Raw genomic sequence first — 18,108 nt, 5'->3', positions numbered from 1 at the left:
AAAAAAAAAAAAAAAAAAAAAGTCGCACGTCACTGACACAACAGGGCCACAATATATATATATATATATATATATATATGTTTGAGATAAATATTAACCGAGAAAGAAAACTATAGTGATATCCTTTTGAATTTGGATTTTTTAATTTTGTCATGCAAATCACCTAGAATCATTAATAAATAATTAATTAATTATGCTTACAATATAAAATACAAATTAGTATAACACCCAGTTTCGGAAAATGTTTCAGAAGTTCGGATTAAACATAAAATTTCTCATTTTATACGACAATCACTTCAAATATTTTATAATTTATTGAATAAAAGTACTTCACATGCAACGATACTAACAACTACCTCCTATATACTATTTGTTTTTCATATCATTATAGTAACCATTTCGATAAATTTGTTGTACTGCTGTACACAATAATGGTTTTTTGTGGTCAAGAGGTCGTAAAGTTTTTTGGCCATCAAGTGAAAGACACGTAGAGACTTTTTACCGACATGTTTTTTTTTTGTGGTCAAGAGGTCGTAAAGTTTTTTGGCCATCATCTAATTATTCTGCATTTTCATTTTTCTGAAAGACCTACTACCAACCCATTTTGGAGTAATTAACTTCGTATTTCCAAAGTTTTTAAAAGACAAATAATTTAGCAGAATGCTGAGGTTTTTGCAGATGTGAGTTTTTTAAGCATTGGAGTTGTTTATTCTCTTGCAGCTGAAACTGAACACTAGGCTGTGTACTTTAAGAATCAAAATGCTGAATCTTGGTAGACGAGAATCGGGAGGCAAAACAAATCTATGTCTTTTGAAGGTACACATCTAGTATATAATAGAACTCTGATTTTTTCACATCTTTTTTGGCCTTCTTGTCTATAAGTAGTTGACATCAGTGGTTGGTAAGTTGATAGAGAGGTTCCAGGTTTTTTGTGAGTCTGTTAGCTCCAGTCCAAAGTCAAAAGCTTCTTTTTTTTTTTTTTGTGCTTCTAATTTGGATTCAAAACTCACACGTGTTGGCGATGTTTTGGAGTGTAGGATTGGATTTTGCAGACCCCAAAAAAGAACAACAATTACATGGGGAAGATTCCGATGGCCATGACACTTACAGCAATAGATTAGAGCCAATAGATTGGAGCCAGTTTCGAATCAATATCGAGATCGTCGCATGGTCGTACCTTGAAAAAAGAATGAAAACAATTAAGATTCTTTTCACGGAGGAGAAATCTCAAACTTGAAAAGACTTGGGACTTTTATATCGTTTACCAGGAAAAGGACGAGATTGGAGAGGAAGCGAGAAGAAGAAGAAGAAGAAGAAGCTGAATCGGAAGAAGAAGAAAGCAAACCGTGAGAAGTAATGGCTGATACAACACTCTGAGTCTTCTCCAGTCGCCTTAGCTCTTCCATCAAAAAAAAAAAAGAAAAAATTAGACTTTTACAAAATCGATTCGGACTTTAATTACTCGTTTCGTGCAAATCCTTGTTAATAAATATCTAATTTGGTTTCCCTTTTTTTTTTTGGTTGGTCTTTCCCGGTTCCTAGTTGGAATGGGAGTAAATAATAAAGCAAATCATATAAATATTGACACCTCTCCTCAATTCATTAATCATTCAAGATTTCAGACAGAGACAAGTATGGTCATTCAAGATTTCAGACAGAGACAAGTATGGAAGAGTTGTTGCTACCACACGATGTGACAGGGTATCCAATCCTGGAGACGCTTGATGTTAAATATTAACCGAGAAAGAAAACTATACTGATATCCTTTTGAATTTGGATTTTCTAATTTTGTCATGCAAATCACCTAGAATCATTAATAATTAATTAATTATGCTTACAATATAAAATACAAATTAGTATAACACCCAATGCAGAGATGTTTTGAAAGGCCCCCAGGCCCGTTAGGCCTGCTCCATAACAGACCTGAAGAGTTTAAGGTTCAAGTTTTTTTTTTTTTGTCAAAAAGGTTCAAGTTTAAATTTGCTGTTTCATAAAGATTTTTTTTTTTACACATTTTTATATCACATTTTTAATAGAACGCAAATATGGTTGATCACTTCACTTCATTTTTAATAAATATGGTCTTTTTCAACTTGCTAGTATAATTCAATTAATTAATATGATTCAGTAATTAAGATTTATACAAGCCAGTTTAGTTATAGTGTAATAAATTTATGGGTGTTGCATGTGCCTGAGTCATGGAGGATTTTTCGGTTTACTTCATTAGCCAGGTTTGGATGAAAGGAACCAATACCAAAAATATAAACTGGAAGTAATATCAAAAACTTAATCATATTCATATCTAAAGAAGCAGAAAAAGGCTTATAATCTCATCCTTACATGATCAATTCAAGGAGAAGTTCAGGTGCACGACAGGCAAAGTCATATTGATAAATAAAGCTCGAAATGGAGGGACGACCTCTATTCTCTAGGCATCATCTCTATTCTTTGGTTCTTATTCCAGTACGGTTTCTATTGGTAAGGCATGTACCGCATTGGCCTTCTGAACCTAGGAACCTTCCTGCACGAGCCATTGTCGTATGAGACGAAGAAGAGAAAGCCATATGAGATGTAATTGGTGGTAAATACGTAAAATTTAAACTTACCCGTATCCATATGGGGAATAGAAATAAGGAGGCACAAAGGGTCTGCGAAAGCCGTATCCCATTGAAGGGTTGAAACGCCCAGGATGATACTGTTTCATTCCAGGAACATTGGTTCGCTTAGGCGATACCTGAATGAAAACAAAAGAGAAGGCTGAGATCAATGAACTGTTCCTTTCCTTCAGTATCGGACTTAGTACGAGAAGACACCTTCAACTGACGACCATGTAGCTCTGATTCATTCAGTTGCAGAGCTTCTTCCACGGCTTCGACTTCAACAAACTCCACATAAGCAAATCCCTTTGGTTGTCCAAACTTGTCCATCAAAATGGTTACCCGGTTGACTGTTCCGCACGTTTGGAAATGCAATTGCACTTCGACCTGCGGGATGAAAAATGAGGTTTCAGTATAGCACACAAGCATTTATATTGCAGCTAAAACCAAGACTCACTGGACACATAACAGAGAAATAAGTGAAGTCTAGTGACAAACATAAGTGCCCTAAAGCAATCTTCCATGTCTAACATTAGAACCCTAAGATGTGTACAGAACATAAACGTTATGAGATTCTTAATATTAAAAGCACGAGGCAAAATACATGACAAGAGGCCGGAATCAAACTGCAGCCTCTCACGAAATCTGCAAAACAACCAAACCTGTATGAGCTCGAGGTATCTTCTCTGCAGAGATCAGCTTTGGGACTTGACTGGAAAGCATACAGCATCTTGATTCAAGCTCTTCAAAGGCCACCTCCTCAAGTTGGACTCCCACCCAACTCACTCATAGTCTCTTTTTCCACTCAATAAGTCCCATTTTGTAATTTCTCAAACTCATGCAATTTTTTTTCTGCTTTCAATTCTTTTTTTATCTCTTCTTTCAATTTTTTATTTCTTTCTCTTTTTTTACTTTCTCATATTCTTTTTTAGCTTTTATCATCAATATCTACAAAGACATTTTGCAACACTACAACAAGGAAATTATCAAGATAACCACAAATCCTAGCTGACAACCGAGAGGTAATATAAGAACTTGAGGTACGAGAAAAACCCTGCGATTATATAGGACATTGAGTCAAACTATGATACTAGAGTTGCAAAGCATCCATATAAGAGAAGCAACACACAGCCAAATTCAGGATTAAATTTAACCATACAAGGATAACAATCATACTTAACAACCTTAAGAGTTAGAGAAACCACCTTGATACTGATTCTATGGGTAATAATCTCAACTCTCAAGGGATAAAGAACAAAGCTAAGACACTTTGAAAGCAGTTCTTTACTCAAACGATCCTAATCTAATCCACATCAAGATTCGCAACAGATCAAAGCCATGAGCATTAAACAGAACGTTTAGATGAAACAATGAAGCAGTAAATAATAAGCATTCTTACATTGCCAACATAAACAGATCGAGCATCCACCTCCTTTCCTTCTTGATTTGTGGCCATACCACTTGCAGGATCTGAAACAATTAACAAAATCAGAAGTTCAATATCGTAAAATTAAATCTACACAATCAACAGATTCCTTCTAGTATCTCGATCAAATCAAATCACACAGGAGCAAAGAAACGAACCTTGAGTAGCAGCTCCCATTTCTGTTTCAACTTTTGCATGCATCTCACGCAGCGCAGCAGCTTCGTCCTCCATCTCCTTCAATCTCCTCTTCATCTCATCAAGCTCCTGATACCACACACAGAAATCAAAACACCAAACAAAAATATACACATACGACGAAAATACAAACATCAAAATCGAACGAAGTAGAAGCAGACCCTAACGGCGTCATCATCGGCGGAAGAGATATCGAAATCTGGATCGGGAACATGAACCTCGCCGACTTCAGGGATTTCTCCACCGTAAACCTCTTGCTCTTCTTCCTCCATTAATGTATTCTTTTCGCCTAGCCTTGGCATATAATCCGAAACCGAACAAACCGATTTGGATCGGTTTCGGTTTCTCTGTAAAAACCGATCGGTTTTCTTATTGAGTGTGATTCGAATTTCGGATTTAAACCGATACGAACCAAAATCTGATCGATTATCCGCTAAACCGAATTTTCAGTTAATTTTTAGGCATTGGTATTATTTTTGGGCTTCTAACCCAAGCTCATTAACTATAAATAGATCTCCTAAAAAAATTTAATAAACAATCGACGTAAGGTTGATTCGAATTATAAGAGAATGGGAAACTAGTTCTTTTCTACCGATCCAGATTATGTCTAGTGCGACAACAACGATGTCTCGTTATGGGCCTATAGATAACAAGAACCCACTAATATAGAACACTTAAACAAAGTTAGAAGGTTTTGACTTTTATTTAATTCCTTCAATTAGGCGCTCATGAACCTTAACAACAAGTTGAAATGCTTGCTTAGTAATGCATCAACTCTTCCTAATTGCTTTTCATTTGGGGGTTGCCTCTGCCACAAGTTGGTTTTTTTTTTTGGCATAGAACAATTGTTTCATTGTTGATTTTTTTTGCTCCGAAATACGTAATTTGATAGTATCGTAATTTTTTTTGTTTGAAAAGAAATAACAAAACAGAACAAACTCATGGCGTTAAACAAAACACACTCTAAATTCATTTTTTTCCTTCTCAAAATTGTCTCATTTATTAATATTATCAAAACTCAGAAGTGACTAAAACCACCAAAAGAATTCACCAAACAAAACATAAAGCAGAAAAAAGCATAAAAATAAACACTAACTCAAAATAAGAATAGTCCATATTGGTCAAGGCCTCATGAAAAATAGTTATTTTATGAAGGGGTAGTTTTTTTTAATTTTTTTAATCTGAAAGTGAACCAAATTTGAATGGAATCACGTATATCATGCACTGATCAATATGGAGACTTGAGAATATTGTGGATCTGTCAATATATAAGTTTAAAAAATTTAGTATTATATTTCCATTTATTTTATTGTTAACCTAGAAATTTTATTTATTTCTATGTAAATTAATGTAATTGGTAAAGAATTTTTATGTGTCTAATAACAATTCCTTCAAAGCACATTTTTGTGTTCTTGTTTTTATCAAATCACCGTCAAATTTGTAAACACATTTTTGTGTTTTTATTTTTGTGGGCTTTTCACTTTAAAATGGGCTTGGGCCATTACATTTAATATTTCGATTCCGGCCCTCGTAATTTGTTAGATTATTGCATTATATTATATTATATATCACCGGAAAACATGCGTCTGACAATTGAGCAAAGTAGCAAACAAAGGCTTGACCGCACCTGATCACTGCTTGTAAAGTTTCCTCCTCGCCAGCGAAGATGGCGAGTGGAGGTGGATACGGAGACCCGTCGCAGAAGATTGACTACGTCTTCAAGCTGGTCCTAATCGGAGACTCTGGAGTTGGGAAATCTCAAATACTGTCTCGGTACGCGAGAAACGAGTTCAGCTTAGATTCCAAAGCTACCATCGGCGTCGAGTTTCAAACTCGTACACTTGTTATGGACCATAAGAGTGTCAAAGCTCAGATCTGGGACACCGCTGGTCAAGAACGGTACTCTCCCCCAACTTCCTATATCATTGCTTTTCGCTTTCCTATTTTTGCTGAATCCGCCGCTCGATCGAACTTAGATCTCTTCTAGATTCGAATCTCCGATACTTCAGAGATTCCAAATTTCGAAACAATTGATGTGCAAAACGGTGTCGTATAAAAGGTATAGAGCGGTGACGAGTGCGTATTACAGAGGAGCTGTTGGGGCGATGCTCGTTTACGACGTGAGTAGACGTCAGACGTTTGATCACATCCCAAGGTGGCTTGAAGAATTGCGGAATCACGCAGACAAGAACATTGTGATTATACTCGTCGGGAACAAGTCTGATCTTGAGGATCAACGTGCGATTTCGACGGAAGATGCTAAAGGGTTCGCTGAGAAAGAAGGACTTTTCTTCTTGGAGACTTCGGCTCTAAACGCAGTCAACGTCGAGAGTGCTTTCTCCACTGTTTTGACTGAGATTTTCAATTTTGTCAACAAGAAGAGCCTCGTTGCTGGTGAAGGACAAGGTACTAATGATGGTGATCCTGCATCGCTTGCTGGTAAGAAGATTGATATTGTCCCAGGTCCTGGTCAGGTGATTCCAACGAAAAGTAGATTGTGTTGTAACACTTAGACCTCCCTGTTCAATTCTGTAATTCACATTTCTTCATGTTAAAACCAAATCAAGGGACATATTTACTCTTGAGGTGTTTACTAGAGAAGCGTTTTGATAGATATTGAATTTGGTTTTGGCTAAAATCGTTTATGTTCTCCGAGTTACAGCCTTTATTAGTCTTCTGATAGGAGATCAGGTTATCAAAGATTGAAGAATCCAACTTAGAGAAGCGTTTTAATAGAGATTGAATTTTGTTTTGGTCCAAAACGTTTAGTTTCTCGATTACAGGCTTTATTGGTTTTCGGATGGGAGATCTGGTTATCAAAGATTGAAGAATCTAACTTATCAACATACATGATTATAAATTCTATCGAAGCTATAGCAATCACGTACTAATATATAGGTTCAAAACTTTGATATAATAAAACAGGCTTAAAATGTTAACACAAAGAAAAAACCAAAAATAGCGTTCAAAATGGCGTTCTCATGTCTTTGGAACAACTTAAATACGACAAGAAACAAACTAAAGAGAACGAAAATCTCTTAATCTTGGGGGCTTTAAGCAGCAACGGGCTTAGCAGGAGCAGAAGAGAGTCTAGACCTCTTCTTAGCCAAACTTTCACTACGGCGATCACGCTGTTCCTTAAGTCTGGAGGCAAGAAGCTTCTGGTATTCAGCTGCATCAGAGTTAGCCTTGGCGATTTTCTTCTTCTTGTCAGCAATTCTAGCTCTCTTCCTCTGGAGAGTCAATGGAGTCACAAGCCTCTGGATCTTGGGAGCCTTGCTAACCTCCTTGCCTGCACATGCAATCAAGAGATTTTGGTAAATCTCCAATCCTATATGACCAGTTTTCAATCATAGTAAAACTAAAGTGGATCTGTTTTTCCTTACCCTTCTTGTTTGTGAAGGTACGGCGGTAAGTGTTAACGTACTTCCTAACATCATCCTCCTTTCCAAGGTTAAACAACTTGCGGATCTTTGATGCCCTCTTGGGACCTCTCATCCTTGGCTTCTCAGTGTCAGTAAGCCCTGGAAGATCGTTTTCACCCTTCTTCACAATGACCAAGTTAAGGACAGAGAGGTCAGGGCTCACAATGCAACCACGGACTGACTTTCGTCTCCTCTCACCAGTCCTCCTTCCGTGTCCTCTGAAACAAGGGGTACCTAATCACACCAACACAAACCAGATTACGTAAATACAAAAGATTGATGAAAAACAGAAACTGATAAAGCTGTATAAGTCGATCAATAAAGGTTGAGTCAAGTACCTCTGTGAAGCAAAAGGCGAACACGACCAGGTGTCAGAACTCCCTGTTTCATTGGGAAACCTTGCTTGTCACAACCTCCCATGATCTTGAAAACGTATCCCTTGAATTCCTACAAATAGCTCAAACACAAAACAATCCCCATTAAGTAAACTGAAAACTCAGAATACAAATTACGAAAAAAACAAACACTGAAGGATAAAGAGAAATTGCACCTCGCCAAGAGCATCTCCGCTAACTTCCTGAGAGAGCCTCTTGTCGAAAAAAGCACGGCTGCATCAAACAACAAAAATGAAACTCAATAACATTACCCAAATCAGCCATATTGATTCAGAACTAGCTAACGAATATGTCCAGAACACAACACCAGAAAAGATCAGAGGTTTCAAGGTCGCAACAAGTATAAACAGATCCTAGCCGTGTGAGATTGTAACTTACGATTCTAACGTTTGAACCAAAATGAATATTACGAACATCGAAGCAGATATTTCACACTGTTCACTCAATCCCAAATCTATCACGAACCTTAGAATTCGTAAAGAAAATAAAGTCGAAATGTTATTATAGAAATCAAAGAGATCTTACAGCTTTTGGTCGTCATCGATCTCGAGCTTCTTCTGGCAACCAGTAGTCGGATTTGCGATGTTGAACTGCGACACAAAAACAAAATCGAATGAGCAAAGGAAATTACACAGTGATGATAAGCCACAAGAGAATCTAAGAGAAAGAGATGAGAGGACGAAAAAGCTAACCTTCATCGTCTCCGATAAACACTGCCACTAGAACAGCCTGCTGCAGAAGGTTGAAATTATAAAATGCTCTCGGAGCGGCTGAACTAGGGTTTGGCGTGAAAGATGAAAGAGGCAACTTATAGGAGAACCAATTAACAACAGATAGGTTTAATTTAAATGGGCCTATATTTTTAAGGGCTCTTAAATAAAATTTGGAAACAAAGTTTTATCATATTGGGCCTTTAAGCCCGAATATTAGTATCTTTTATGCACAAATTAGAAACTTTTTAATCAAGTTTTCTACGTGATTTTATAAATAATATATATTTTACCATTTGTAGAAACAAAGTAATTTTTAGTTTGTTTGTTTTATCAATTCTGAAACCTTTTTCCCCTTTTTCTGCTTTTTCAATATTTTTTTTAATTAAATTAGTAAATAATATTTGATAAAATTTAACCAAAATTTAAATGATCCAATACATAATTAAGATTCACAAGAATATGAATTTAACCATTTCAATTCCTTCACTATTTTTAGCTTAATTTTTTGATAATCTATAATTACAATGAGAAGAAGAGGAAAATTTGTGAAATGCCACTACCATTCTCAAATTATAGAATTAAAAAAGAGAAAAAAATGAGGAAATCATTAAATGTAAAATACAAAATTATGGAAAACAAGTCAGAAAGAAAAAGGAATTAGGTTAAAAAGTAAAAAAAGAAAAGAGTAGAAGAAACGCTTTAAAAATAAATAATAATAAATATTGGTATCGTCTCTCTCTCTCTCTCTCTCTCTCTCTCTCAATCTTTTCAACTTCTGTAGTCTCTCTGCCTCTTTCGCTCTCTCTCATTGTTAAAGAGAAAACACAGACAAAAAAAAAAAAAAAACTGGCATCAACCCATCATGAGGAGCTCTTTTCCTCTTTCCGACGGTGGAAGATCGGAGACTGATCGTCGTCATCCTTCGTTTCCCTCATCCTCCACGAACCGTTGTTACTCTCGCTCTCCACAGTATTCTCCGCCGCTCAATCACCGTCCTCCTACTTGGAACCACCATCAGCATCACTCTCACTACCCTAACCCCAATTTCCCGCCAAATGACAGACGCGATCGGGTTACCTCGCCGGTAATCTCTTCTACTAGGCCCAATTTCATCGTTCAGCTACTTCACCCGAGGATTAACGCCGCCGCTAAGAGGGAAGAGATCAAGAGTCTCGCTTTGCTCTGCGAAATCCCGGAGGAGTCTGTTCATGTGCCTCAGTTCGGTTGTGTCGCCGGAAGTTTCAGTTTTCGTCAGTGGGTCGATGCGCGTTCCGCCGTCGTGGCTCTTTGGGAGTATCGGCTTCGAGGGGAGCATGATTTTGTTCCTGAGCTGATTCCTAATGTTGTTGTTCCTTCTGATATGGACGAGCTTAAAGACAGGCTTCGTGATCTTTTCTCGGCTCATGTGATTTCGCTTATGGAGAACGGAGTAGGCGTCAAGAAGGTGGAAACTGAGATTGATGAGAAGAATCGTCAAGTTGAGTCCTTTTCGTCTAAAAGGGGTCTTAAATTTGAGGTTTTTGAGAAAAAGAAGGCTGTTGAGTCGGAGAGATATTTGGTCGTGAAGCGGCTTGAAGAATTCAAGAATGCTATGAAGAGCATTGTGAGATTCCTCAAAGGAAAAGACGGGTATGAGTCTGATGGTAAGGAAGAAGAAGATGTGGCCGTGTTTAGTTTGGAAGGGGCTTATGATTGGAGACGTATTCATTGTTTGATTCGTAGGGAGTGTAGAAGGCTAGAGGATGGACTGCCTATATATTCCTATCGCCGGAATATTTTGAGGAGGATTCATGGTGAACAGGTATCTCAAATTTGACTTAGTGATCTTTGGGTCCATTAGCTCAAATTCGTATGTATTTGACAGCTTGGGAACATTACTGAAATCAGCTTCCAGTGTTCATATTATGTGTCTAAATTTGCATTCAAGCTATTTGGCTCTTGATTATAGAATTGCGTTCGTCAGTGATCTGAGTTGTTTTGATGTTGTTGTCTTGTGAGTTCCTGTTTTCTGCTAAGGTTCAGTTTTCTCTGTATTATAAATGAATTTGTGTTTGAGTGTGTACTAATTCATTTTAATGGTGTTTGCAGATAACGGTGTTAATTGGAGAAACTGGTTCAGGGAAGAGCACTCAGTTAGTTCAGTTCCTTGCTGATTCTGGAGTTGCTGCTGGTGAGTCGATTGTTTGTACACAACCACGGAAAATTGCTGCCATGACATTGGCTGATCGGGTCAGAGAAGAAAGCAGTGGTTGTTATGAGGAAAACACTGTCCGTTGTACTCCAACTTTTTCATCTACGGAGCAGATTAGTTCCAAAGTTGTATTCATGACAGATAATTGTCTGCTTCAACACTACATCAATGATAGGAGTTTATCTGGCATTTCATGCGTTATTATCGATGAAGCCCATGAAAGAAGCTTAAATACAGACCTTCTTCTCGCATTGCTCAAGGAGTTGCTATGCACAAGGGTTGACCTAAGGCTTGTTATCATGTCTGCCACGGCTGATGCCTGCCAACTTTCAGACTATTTCTTCGGTTGTGGAAAATTTCTGGTCAATGGGAGGAACTTTCCGGTGGAGATTGTATATTCCCCTTGTGACACAGAGGAGACTTCTGTTGTTGGCGGCATTGCTACATATGTTGGTGATGTTGTTAAGATGGCTGTGGAAATACATAAAACAGAGAAAGAAGGAACCATCCTTGCATTCTTGACTTCCCAAGCCGAGGTAGAATGGGCATGCGAAAGATTTATAGCTCCATCTGCAGTTGCTTTGCCTTTGCATGGAAAGCTTTCAATGGAAGAACAATTTAGGGTTTTCCAGAACCATCCTGGGAAACGAAAAGTGATATTTGCCACAAATATTGCAGAGACGTCACTGACTATTCCTGGTGTCAAGTATGTAATTGATTCCGGGATGGTGAAAGAGAGTAAATATGAACCGAGAACGGGTATGAGCATCCTCAAGGTGTGCCAGGTCAGTCAGAGTTCTGCTCGACAACGTGCTGGTCGTGCTGGAAGGACAGAACCTGGAAGATGTTACAGACTGTACTCAAAAAACGATTTTGATTCAATGAGTCTTAATCAGGAACCTGAAATTCGGAGGGTCCATCTTGGTGTAGCACTTTTGAGGATTCTTGCTCTGGGTGTAGACAACATAGCAGATTTTGACTTTGTTGACGCACCTGTCCCGGAAGCCATTGCAATGGCTGTCCAAAACCTTGTTCAGCTGGGTGCCGTCGTAAAGAAAAATGGTGTTCTTGAATTAACACAGGAAGGGCATTGTTTAGTCAAGCTGGGTCTGGAGCCAAAGCTTGGAAAGTTAATTTTAGGCTGCTTTAGATACAGAATGGGCAAAGAGGGGATTGTTCTTGCTGCTGTCATGGCTAATGCCAGTAGTATATTTTGCAGAGTTGGCAACTTCGATGATAAGATGAAAGCTGATCGCCTAAAGGTATATCGGTTTACGTATATCTTTCCTGTAATGTATATCGGTTTTTTATTTATCGGTTTACGTCAAAAAGATTTTAGATATTCTTTACTTTTCTGAAAGGTTTGAAAATTTTAGTATTAGATCTTCTTACTACCTGTTTGAAGATATGTTCTGAAGTTTTTTTTCTTTGACATGTTCAAGGTGCAATTCTGCAATCATAATGGAGACCTGTTCACTCTTCTTTCGGTGTACAAAGAATGGGCATCTCTGCCACGAGAGAGAAGAAATAAATGGTGCTGGGAAAATAGCCTGAATGCCAAATCAATGAGAAGATGTGAAGACACAGTCAAGGAACTGGAGATATGCATTGAGAGAGAACTTACTCTTGTCAGTCCTAGTTACTGGGTTTGGAATCCAAGTGCGGGTACTAAACACGACAAACATTTGAAAATGGTTATACTTGCATCTCTTGCAGAAAATGTGGCGATGTACACTGGCTATGATCAGCTTGGATATGAGGTGGCATTGACTGGTCAACAAGTTCAGTTACATCCAGCGTGTTCATTGCTAGCATTCGGCCAAAAGCCAAGCTGGGTTGTTTTTGGTGAACTTCTATCGATTGTGGACCAGTACTTGGTATGTGTAACTGCATTTGATTTTGAGGCTTTGTATACGCTTGATCCACCACCACCTTTTGATGCATCTCAGATGGATGAGCGGAGGCTCCGAGTGAAAAAAGTGGTTGGTTGTAGCAGCACTGTGCTAAAACGATTTTGTGGGAAATCTAATCGTAGTCTGCTTTCAATTGTTTCTCGTGCTAGGTCTCTCTGTAGGAATGAAAGGATTTGTATTCAAGTCGATGTTGATCAGAATGCGATTCTCCTGTATGCGCCTCCACTCGACATGGAAAAAGTGTCAGCCCTTGTGAACGATGCATTGGAATGTGAAAAGAAATGGATGCGTAATGAATGTTTGGAGAAGTATCTATTTCATGGTCGGGGACAAGTACCTATTGCACTGTTTGGATCTGGTGCTCAGGTAAAGCATCTTGAAGTTGATCAGAGATTTTTGACAGTCGATGTACTTTATTATGGCGACAATGCTGTTGATGACAGAGAGCTTCTGATGTTTCTGGAAAAGAGGATTGATGGGTGTATTTGCTCTATTCATAAGTTTTCTGCAAACAAACAAGACTGTGATGAGAAGGAGAAGTGGGGAAGACTAACCTTTCTCTCGCCTGAATCTGCTATGAAGGCAGCAGAAATTCAGAAATTTGATTTCAATGGATCAGTTCTTAAATTATTTCCATCGCTGTCAACTAGTGGAGGAATGTTCAAGATGCCTTATTTCCCTTCCGTGACAGCTAAGATTCTGTGGCCGCGAAGGGAAAGCACTGGTAGAGGATGTCTTAAGTTCCCTTCCGGAGATATTCACAGTATATTTGGTGGGATCTCCAACCTTGAGATAGGAACAAATTCTGCTCATATTCAAAGAGATCAAAAGTCCAATGATTCTATCTTGATAAGTGGGCTTGACAGTGATCTTTCGGAAGCAGAAGTTTTAGATGTTTTGGAGTTGAAAACTGGGATTAGAGATCTGAATTTTTTCATTTTCAGAAAAAACAGTGTGCAGTGTCCATCTCCTACTGCTTGCGAAGAAGAGTTGTATAAGAGAATATTTGCGCATATGTCAGCAAGGAATCCAGAGCCAAACTGTGTCAAAGTTCAAGTTTTTGAACCAAAAGAAAAAGATTATTTCATGCGAGCATATATTACTTTTGACGGGAGATATCATTTGGAAGCTGCAAAAGCTTTGCAGGAGTTAAATGGACAGGTGCTACCTGGATTTCTTCCATGGCAGAAGATTAAGTGTGAACAATTGTTTCAGAGCTCCATAGTCTGCTCCTCTTCTATCTACAACACTGTCAAAAGACAGTTGAATGTTTTATTAGCAAGCTTTGAGAGACAACGAGGTAAATTCCAAAACCATATTTGAGCTGTTTCCCCTTAAATTTATATTACCTTCTGTCAACAAAAAAACCTTAATGTTTTATTAGTTGACGTATTTTTCCTGTGAACTTTGTCAAAAGCTTGATGTGCGTAAACGTTTTTTATGATTTTGTAGGGGGTGACTGGCGTCTGGAACCAACTCATAACGGTGCTTATCGTGTTAAAATTTGTGCTTATGCAACAAGACCCATTGCAGAGATGCGAAGAGAACTTGAAGAACTCGTAAGAGGAAGACCCATAAACCATCCAGGCTTAACCCCTAGAGTCCTGCAGCATCTTATGTCCAGAGATGGTATTAATCTGATGCGGAAGATCCAACAGGAGACTGAAACTTACATTGTATTAGACAGGCACAATCTCACAGTACGCATTTGTGGATCAAGTCAGAAAATTGCCGAGGCTGAACGAGAACTGGTTCAGTCACTTGTGGCTTATCACGAGAGCAAGCAACTTGAAATCCATCTCCGAGGTCCTGATATCCGTCCTGACCTCATGAAGGAAGTGGTGAGGCGGTTTGGTCCCGAGCTCCAAGGTATCAAAGAAAAGGTACATGGTGTGGATCTGAAGCTCAACACCCGGTACCATGTTATTCAGGTTCATGGGAGCAAAGAAATGAGGGAGGAAGTACAAAAGATGGTCAATGAACTTGCACGAGAAGAGAGTGCAATGGGTGAAAAACCAGATGACATAGAAGTTGAATGCCCCATTTGCTTGTCTGAAGTCGAAGATGGCTATTCTCTTGAAGGATGTTCACATCTCTTCTGCAAAGCTTGTTTGTTGGAGCAATTTGAGGCATCGATGAGAAACTTTGACGCATTCCCAATACTTTGTTCTCACGTTGACTGTGAAGCTCCAATAGTACTAGCTGATATGAGAGCCCTCTTATCACAACAGAAGCTCGATGAACTCTTCCGAGCATCCTTGTCCTCCTTTGTAACATCTAGCGACGGAAAGTTCCGGTTTTGCTCCACACCTGATTGCCCTTCCGTCTACCGTGTAGCTGGACCTCAAGAATCGGGAGAGCCATTCATCTGTGGAGCATGTAACGCAGAAACATGCACAAGGTGTCACCTCGAGTATCACCCGTTAATCACATGTGAAAGGTACAAACTGTTCAAGGAAAATCCGGACTTGTCGCTACAGGACTGGGCAAAAGGGAAGGATGTGAAGGAGTGTCCGATTTGCAAGTGCACGATAGAGAAAACTGATGGGTGTAACCATCTGCTGTGCCGTTGTGGAAAGCACATTTGCTGGACTTGCTTAGACGTCTTCACTCAAGCAGCATCTTGTTATGCCCATTTAAGGACAATTCATGGCGGAATCGGCGGGGTTGGTGATCTCGTGGATCTTGATATCCCCTTAGCAGAGTTCGGTTTTCCAATCGATATCCCCAGGCCTTGAAACCAGACTAGACCTGACCGGAGTACCCATGTATCTGGTTTTGCTTCATGTGTACATATGTGAATATAGTGTAGTTCGGTACCTAATTATACCTTCCTTAACCAACTCAAAACCGATCATAATATATCAACCGGATGCTAACTAAATTGAGATCGTTGTTAATATAAAAAAAGACTTAGGACTTGAATTGACTCGCTAGTCGCTACATCACTGATTACGCGTAAATGTCTACAGAGAGAGTTTACTAGTATTCTCTATGGAAACTACTTTCCAAACTACAGAGACTTCATCATCGCCTTAATGGCGTCATCACTTTCAGGAAATTTCCACCCACTTTCGAACCCCTTAAAAAGGACAAATCCTCTAATTCGTCAAGTCTTGTAGATTGTGATGTGTCTGTCCCCTTCTCTGGAATTTTTAATACAACCCACTTATATTTCTTCACGATGAATTTTTGGTTCATGACTCTGTCTTAGATTCTAACCCGTATTGTGGGTTGTAGCGTCCTATATCTTGTCGCTTTCATCAGAAGAACAATCTTCGATATTCCCCTGTTCTTGTTCTGTTTACTACTAGCTGTGTCTGAAAATATAAAGTATCCTGCCTTTTGCTCTGTTTCAGTTGTCTCTGAACTCCTACAATGGGGTTTAATCACAGAAAGATGCTTGTTTCAAGTCTACACTTTAAAGATCTCAACTTTTGTTACCATCAATACCTGCAACCGCCACCACCACCACCACCACCACCACCACCGCCGCCACAGAGAGAGCTCTCTCTTCTACTCCCCACCACGATCTGGATCGCAGGCTCTATCTTACTCTTCCTGTTTCTTGTCATCTTCCTCTACCTCTACCTCACGCAACCACGGAGGACCTCAGCCGCCACAGTAACTCCCGGTAACACAAACCGACGGGAAGACGAGGAAGAAACAGAGGAGAGAGAACTCTCCGACTTCCACCACGTCTGGCGAATCCCCACAGTCGGCCTCCGCCGTTCGGAGATCAACTCGATCACAGTCGTTGGATTCAAAAAGGGAGAAGGTTTAATCGACGACACAGAATGCTCCGTCTGCTTAAACGAGTTCGAAGAAGACGAATCATTGAGATTGTTACCAAAGTGTAGCCACGCCTTTCACATCAATTGCATCGACACTTGGTTGCACTCTCACAAGAACTGTCCTTTATGCCGTGCCCCTGTTATTCCTCTCACTAAACCTAATCATCCTCATCAAGAAACAGAGACCAATCATCATCAACCAGTTTCTGCTCAATCGAGCAATGATCTCAGTGGAGGACAAGAGAGTTCTACATCCAGAAGAAACCTTCACATTCTCACAAGGGCACAAAGCGATTTGGCAAACCATTGTGGCTCGGGAAGAGTAGAAAATGTGAGACGATCGTCTTCAATCGGAGGAAGCTTATCACTTTGCGATGTGAACAACAATATTACTACTAGAAGTGGAAGACAGTTCTACACAAGTTTCAGTTCTGCTAACTTGTTCCCATCATCAAGAAGATCAAGGATTCAAGAACCAGTTCTCCCAAATCGAATACCATCAGTATCTGATAATACCAGTTAAAATGGTGACTACAACTATAGCTTATGTAATGTGTTTATAAACAGTATCTGAAATAAATGGAAACCTTCGATATTCCAAGATTGTTTGATCAACAAGCAAAAAAACAGATGGGCAAATAAGTTATATTAAACAAGAGATCGAACACCTTCAAGGCTAACTAAACAAAAGCACCTAACAAACTGAAAATAAAAAAAAACGATCCAAGCACCAAGCTTATTATTACAAGAACCACCAAGCTAAACGCGAACCAAATCCCAGAAATAGAGTGCACATAGACTAATTAAACCATAAGCAAGAGATAGCGTAACCAGAGAGAGTCTTCAAGCTCTTTCACCTCTGATTCTTCTGGCGAGTTGGATATCCTTAGGCATGATTGTAACCCTCTTGGCGTGAATCGCGCAGAGGTTAGTGTCTTCAAACAAACCAACAAGGTAAGCCTCAGCTGCTTCCTGAAGAGCCGCGACGGCGCTGCTCTGGAACCTCAGATCCGTCTTGAAATCCTGAGCAATCTCACGAACCAGACGCTGGAATGGGAGCTTGCGGATCAGAAGCTCGGTGCTCTTCTGGTACTTCCTGATCTCTCTCAAGGCAACGGTTCCGGGACGGAATCTGTGCGGCTTTTTGACTCCTCCGGTGGCGGGAGCTGACTTCCTTGCAGCCTTGGTCGCGAGCTGCTTCCTTGGTGCTTTGCCTCCGGTGGATTTCCTAGCGGTTTGCTTAGTACGAGCCATTTCGAAATGAATCAACTTAAAACAAATGTTTGTTTTTCTCGAGGTGTGTTGATTTGTGAATATTGATGAAGAAGTCTGGAGAGGTCCTTGGTTTTATCGGAAGAGAGTGGCGGTGAGATGAAATAAACTTGGAGGGAATAAGAGTTTTCGTTATGGAGGGAAGTTTATTTTCTACTCCGTTGGATTAAAAAAAAAAAAAAAAAAA

General features: G+C 39.4%; 6 protein-coding genes and 2 long non-coding RNA genes across 10 annotated transcripts in view; 4 read left to right on the top strand and 4 right to left on the bottom strand.

The window, feature by feature from the left end:
* LOC104708065 lies at window positions 441-1,507 on the top strand. Its single transcript, XR_754734.2, has 2 exons — window positions 441-816; window positions 1,038-1,507. It is a non-coding gene; the product is annotated as an uncharacterized LOC104708065 (long non-coding RNA).
* Window positions 761-1,563, bottom strand: LOC104708066. The gene is made up of 2 exons (XR_754735.1): window positions 1,266-1,563; window positions 761-1,177 (listed from the first exon to the last, which is right to left on the bottom strand). It is a non-coding gene; the product is annotated as an uncharacterized LOC104708066 (long non-coding RNA).
* On the bottom strand, window positions 2,259-4,511 carry LOC104708064 (polyadenylate-binding protein 3). Of its 2 annotated transcripts, XM_010424551.2 has the most exons (6): window positions 4,380-4,511; window positions 4,182-4,287; window positions 3,997-4,067; window positions 2,814-2,984; window positions 2,607-2,734; window positions 2,259-2,521 (listed from the first exon to the last, which is right to left on the bottom strand). In XM_010424551.2, exons 1-6 carry the CDS (start codon window positions 4,488-4,490, stop codon window positions 2,473-2,475), a joined length of 636 nt encoding a protein of 211 aa, XP_010422853.1. In that variant the 5' UTR covers window positions 4,491-4,511; the 3' UTR covers window positions 2,259-2,472. The 2 variants fall into 2 exon arrangements, with proteins under 2 accessions (XP_010422853.1, XP_019084434.1); XM_019228889.1 differs by lacking the exons at window positions 3,997-4,067; window positions 4,182-4,287; window positions 4,380-4,511 and adding an exon at window positions 3,260-3,480.
* Window positions 5,811-6,856, top strand: LOC104708062 (ras-related protein RABA4a-like). 2 transcript variants are annotated; one of them, XM_010424549.2, is made up of 2 exons: window positions 5,811-6,117; window positions 6,284-6,856. In XM_010424549.2, the coding sequence occupies exons 1-2, from the start codon at window positions 5,885-5,887 to the stop codon at window positions 6,729-6,731; spliced, it is 681 nt and encodes a 226-aa protein (XP_010422851.1). In that variant the 5' UTR covers window positions 5,811-5,884; the 3' UTR covers window positions 6,732-6,856. The 2 variants fall into 2 exon arrangements, with proteins under 2 accessions (XP_010422851.1, XP_010422850.1); XM_010424548.1 differs by having other exon boundaries at window positions 6,278-6,856.
* On the bottom strand, window positions 7,099-8,841 carry LOC104708061 (40S ribosomal protein S6-2). Its single transcript, XM_010424547.2, has 6 exons — window positions 8,731-8,841; window positions 8,564-8,628; window positions 8,194-8,251; window positions 7,982-8,090; window positions 7,605-7,877; window positions 7,099-7,510 (listed from the first exon to the last, which is right to left on the bottom strand). The coding sequence occupies exons 1-6, from the start codon at window positions 8,734-8,736 to the stop codon at window positions 7,272-7,274; spliced, it is 750 nt and encodes a 249-aa protein (XP_010422849.1). The 5' UTR covers window positions 8,737-8,841; the 3' UTR covers window positions 7,099-7,271.
* LOC104708060 (ATP-dependent RNA helicase DEAH12, chloroplastic) lies at window positions 9,503-15,717 on the top strand. Its single transcript, XM_010424546.2, has 4 exons — window positions 9,503-10,552; window positions 10,840-12,204; window positions 12,385-14,155; window positions 14,308-15,717. The coding sequence occupies exons 1-4, from the start codon at window positions 9,614-9,616 to the stop codon at window positions 15,591-15,593; spliced, it is 5,361 nt and encodes a 1,786-aa protein (XP_010422848.1). The 5' UTR covers window positions 9,503-9,613; the 3' UTR covers window positions 15,594-15,717.
* Window positions 15,826-17,244, top strand: LOC104708059 (E3 ubiquitin-protein ligase RING1). The gene has a single exon (XM_010424545.2). It carries the CDS (start codon window positions 16,234-16,236, stop codon window positions 17,170-17,172), a length of 939 nt encoding a protein of 312 aa, XP_010422847.1. The 5' UTR covers window positions 15,826-16,233; the 3' UTR covers window positions 17,173-17,244.
* Window positions 17,274-18,108, bottom strand: part of LOC104709852 — a 2,897-nt gene continuing 2,062 nt past the window's right edge. Inside the window, exon 2 of the mRNA XM_019228824.1 lies at window positions 17,274-17,997. Within this exon, the coding sequence (XP_019084369.1) occupies window positions 17,493-17,997 (505 nt within the window). The 3' untranslated portion in view covers window positions 17,274-17,492. The remainder of the gene's footprint in view (window positions 17,998-18,108) is intronic.

The sequence above is a fragment of the Camelina sativa genome, chromosome 8 (genome assembly GCF_000633955.1).
Source record: "Camelina sativa cultivar DH55 chromosome 8, Cs, whole genome shotgun sequence".
Taxonomy (NCBI): domain Eukaryota; kingdom Viridiplantae; phylum Streptophyta; class Magnoliopsida; order Brassicales; family Brassicaceae; genus Camelina; species Camelina sativa.
This window is presented reverse-complemented; position numbering and strand designations above follow the sequence as displayed.

Bases quoted from the DNA above. Each gene is read 5' to 3' on its own strand.
- LOC104708064 (XM_010424551.2), bottom strand. From the start codon at position 4,490: ATGGAGGAAGAAGAGCAAGAGGTTTACGGTGGAGAAATCCCTGAAGTC. The intron at 2,985-3,996 runs GTAAGAATGCTT...TTCATCCCGCAG, and splicing joins GATCTGTTTATGTTGGCAAT to GTCGAAGTGCAATTGCATTT. The intron at 2,735-2,813 runs GTGTCTTCTCGT...GTTTTCATTCAG, and splicing joins TACATGGTCGTCAGTTGAAG to GTATCGCCTAAGCGAACCAA.
- LOC104708062 (XM_010424548.1), top strand. From the start codon at position 5,885: ATGGCGAGTGGAGGTGGATACGGAGACCCGTCGCAGAAGATTGACTAC. The intron at 6,118-6,277 runs GTACTCTCCCCC...GTCGTATAAAAG, and splicing joins GACACCGCTGGTCAAGAACG to GTATAGAGCGGTGACGAGTG.
- LOC104708061 (XM_010424547.2), bottom strand. The intron at 7,878-7,981 runs GTACTTGACTCA...TGGTGTGATTAG, and splicing joins TCGCCTTTTGCTTCACAGAG to GTACCCCTTGTTTCAGAGGA. The intron at 7,511-7,604 runs GTAAGGAAAAAC...TTGCATGTGCAG, and splicing joins TACCTTCACAAACAAGAAGG to GCAAGGAGGTTAGCAAGGCT.
- LOC104708060 (XM_010424546.2), top strand. From the start codon at position 9,614: ATGAGGAGCTCTTTTCCTCTTTCCGACGGTGGAAGATCGGAGACTGAT. The intron at 10,553-10,839 runs GTATCTCAAATT...TGGTGTTTGCAG, and splicing joins GGAGGATTCATGGTGAACAG to ATAACGGTGTTAATTGGAGA. The intron at 12,205-12,384 runs GTATATCGGTTT...GACATGTTCAAG, and splicing joins TGAAAGCTGATCGCCTAAAG to GTGCAATTCTGCAATCATAA.
- LOC104708059 (XM_010424545.2), top strand. From the start codon at position 16,234: ATGGGGTTTAATCACAGAAAGATGCTTGTTTCAAGTCTACACTTTAAA.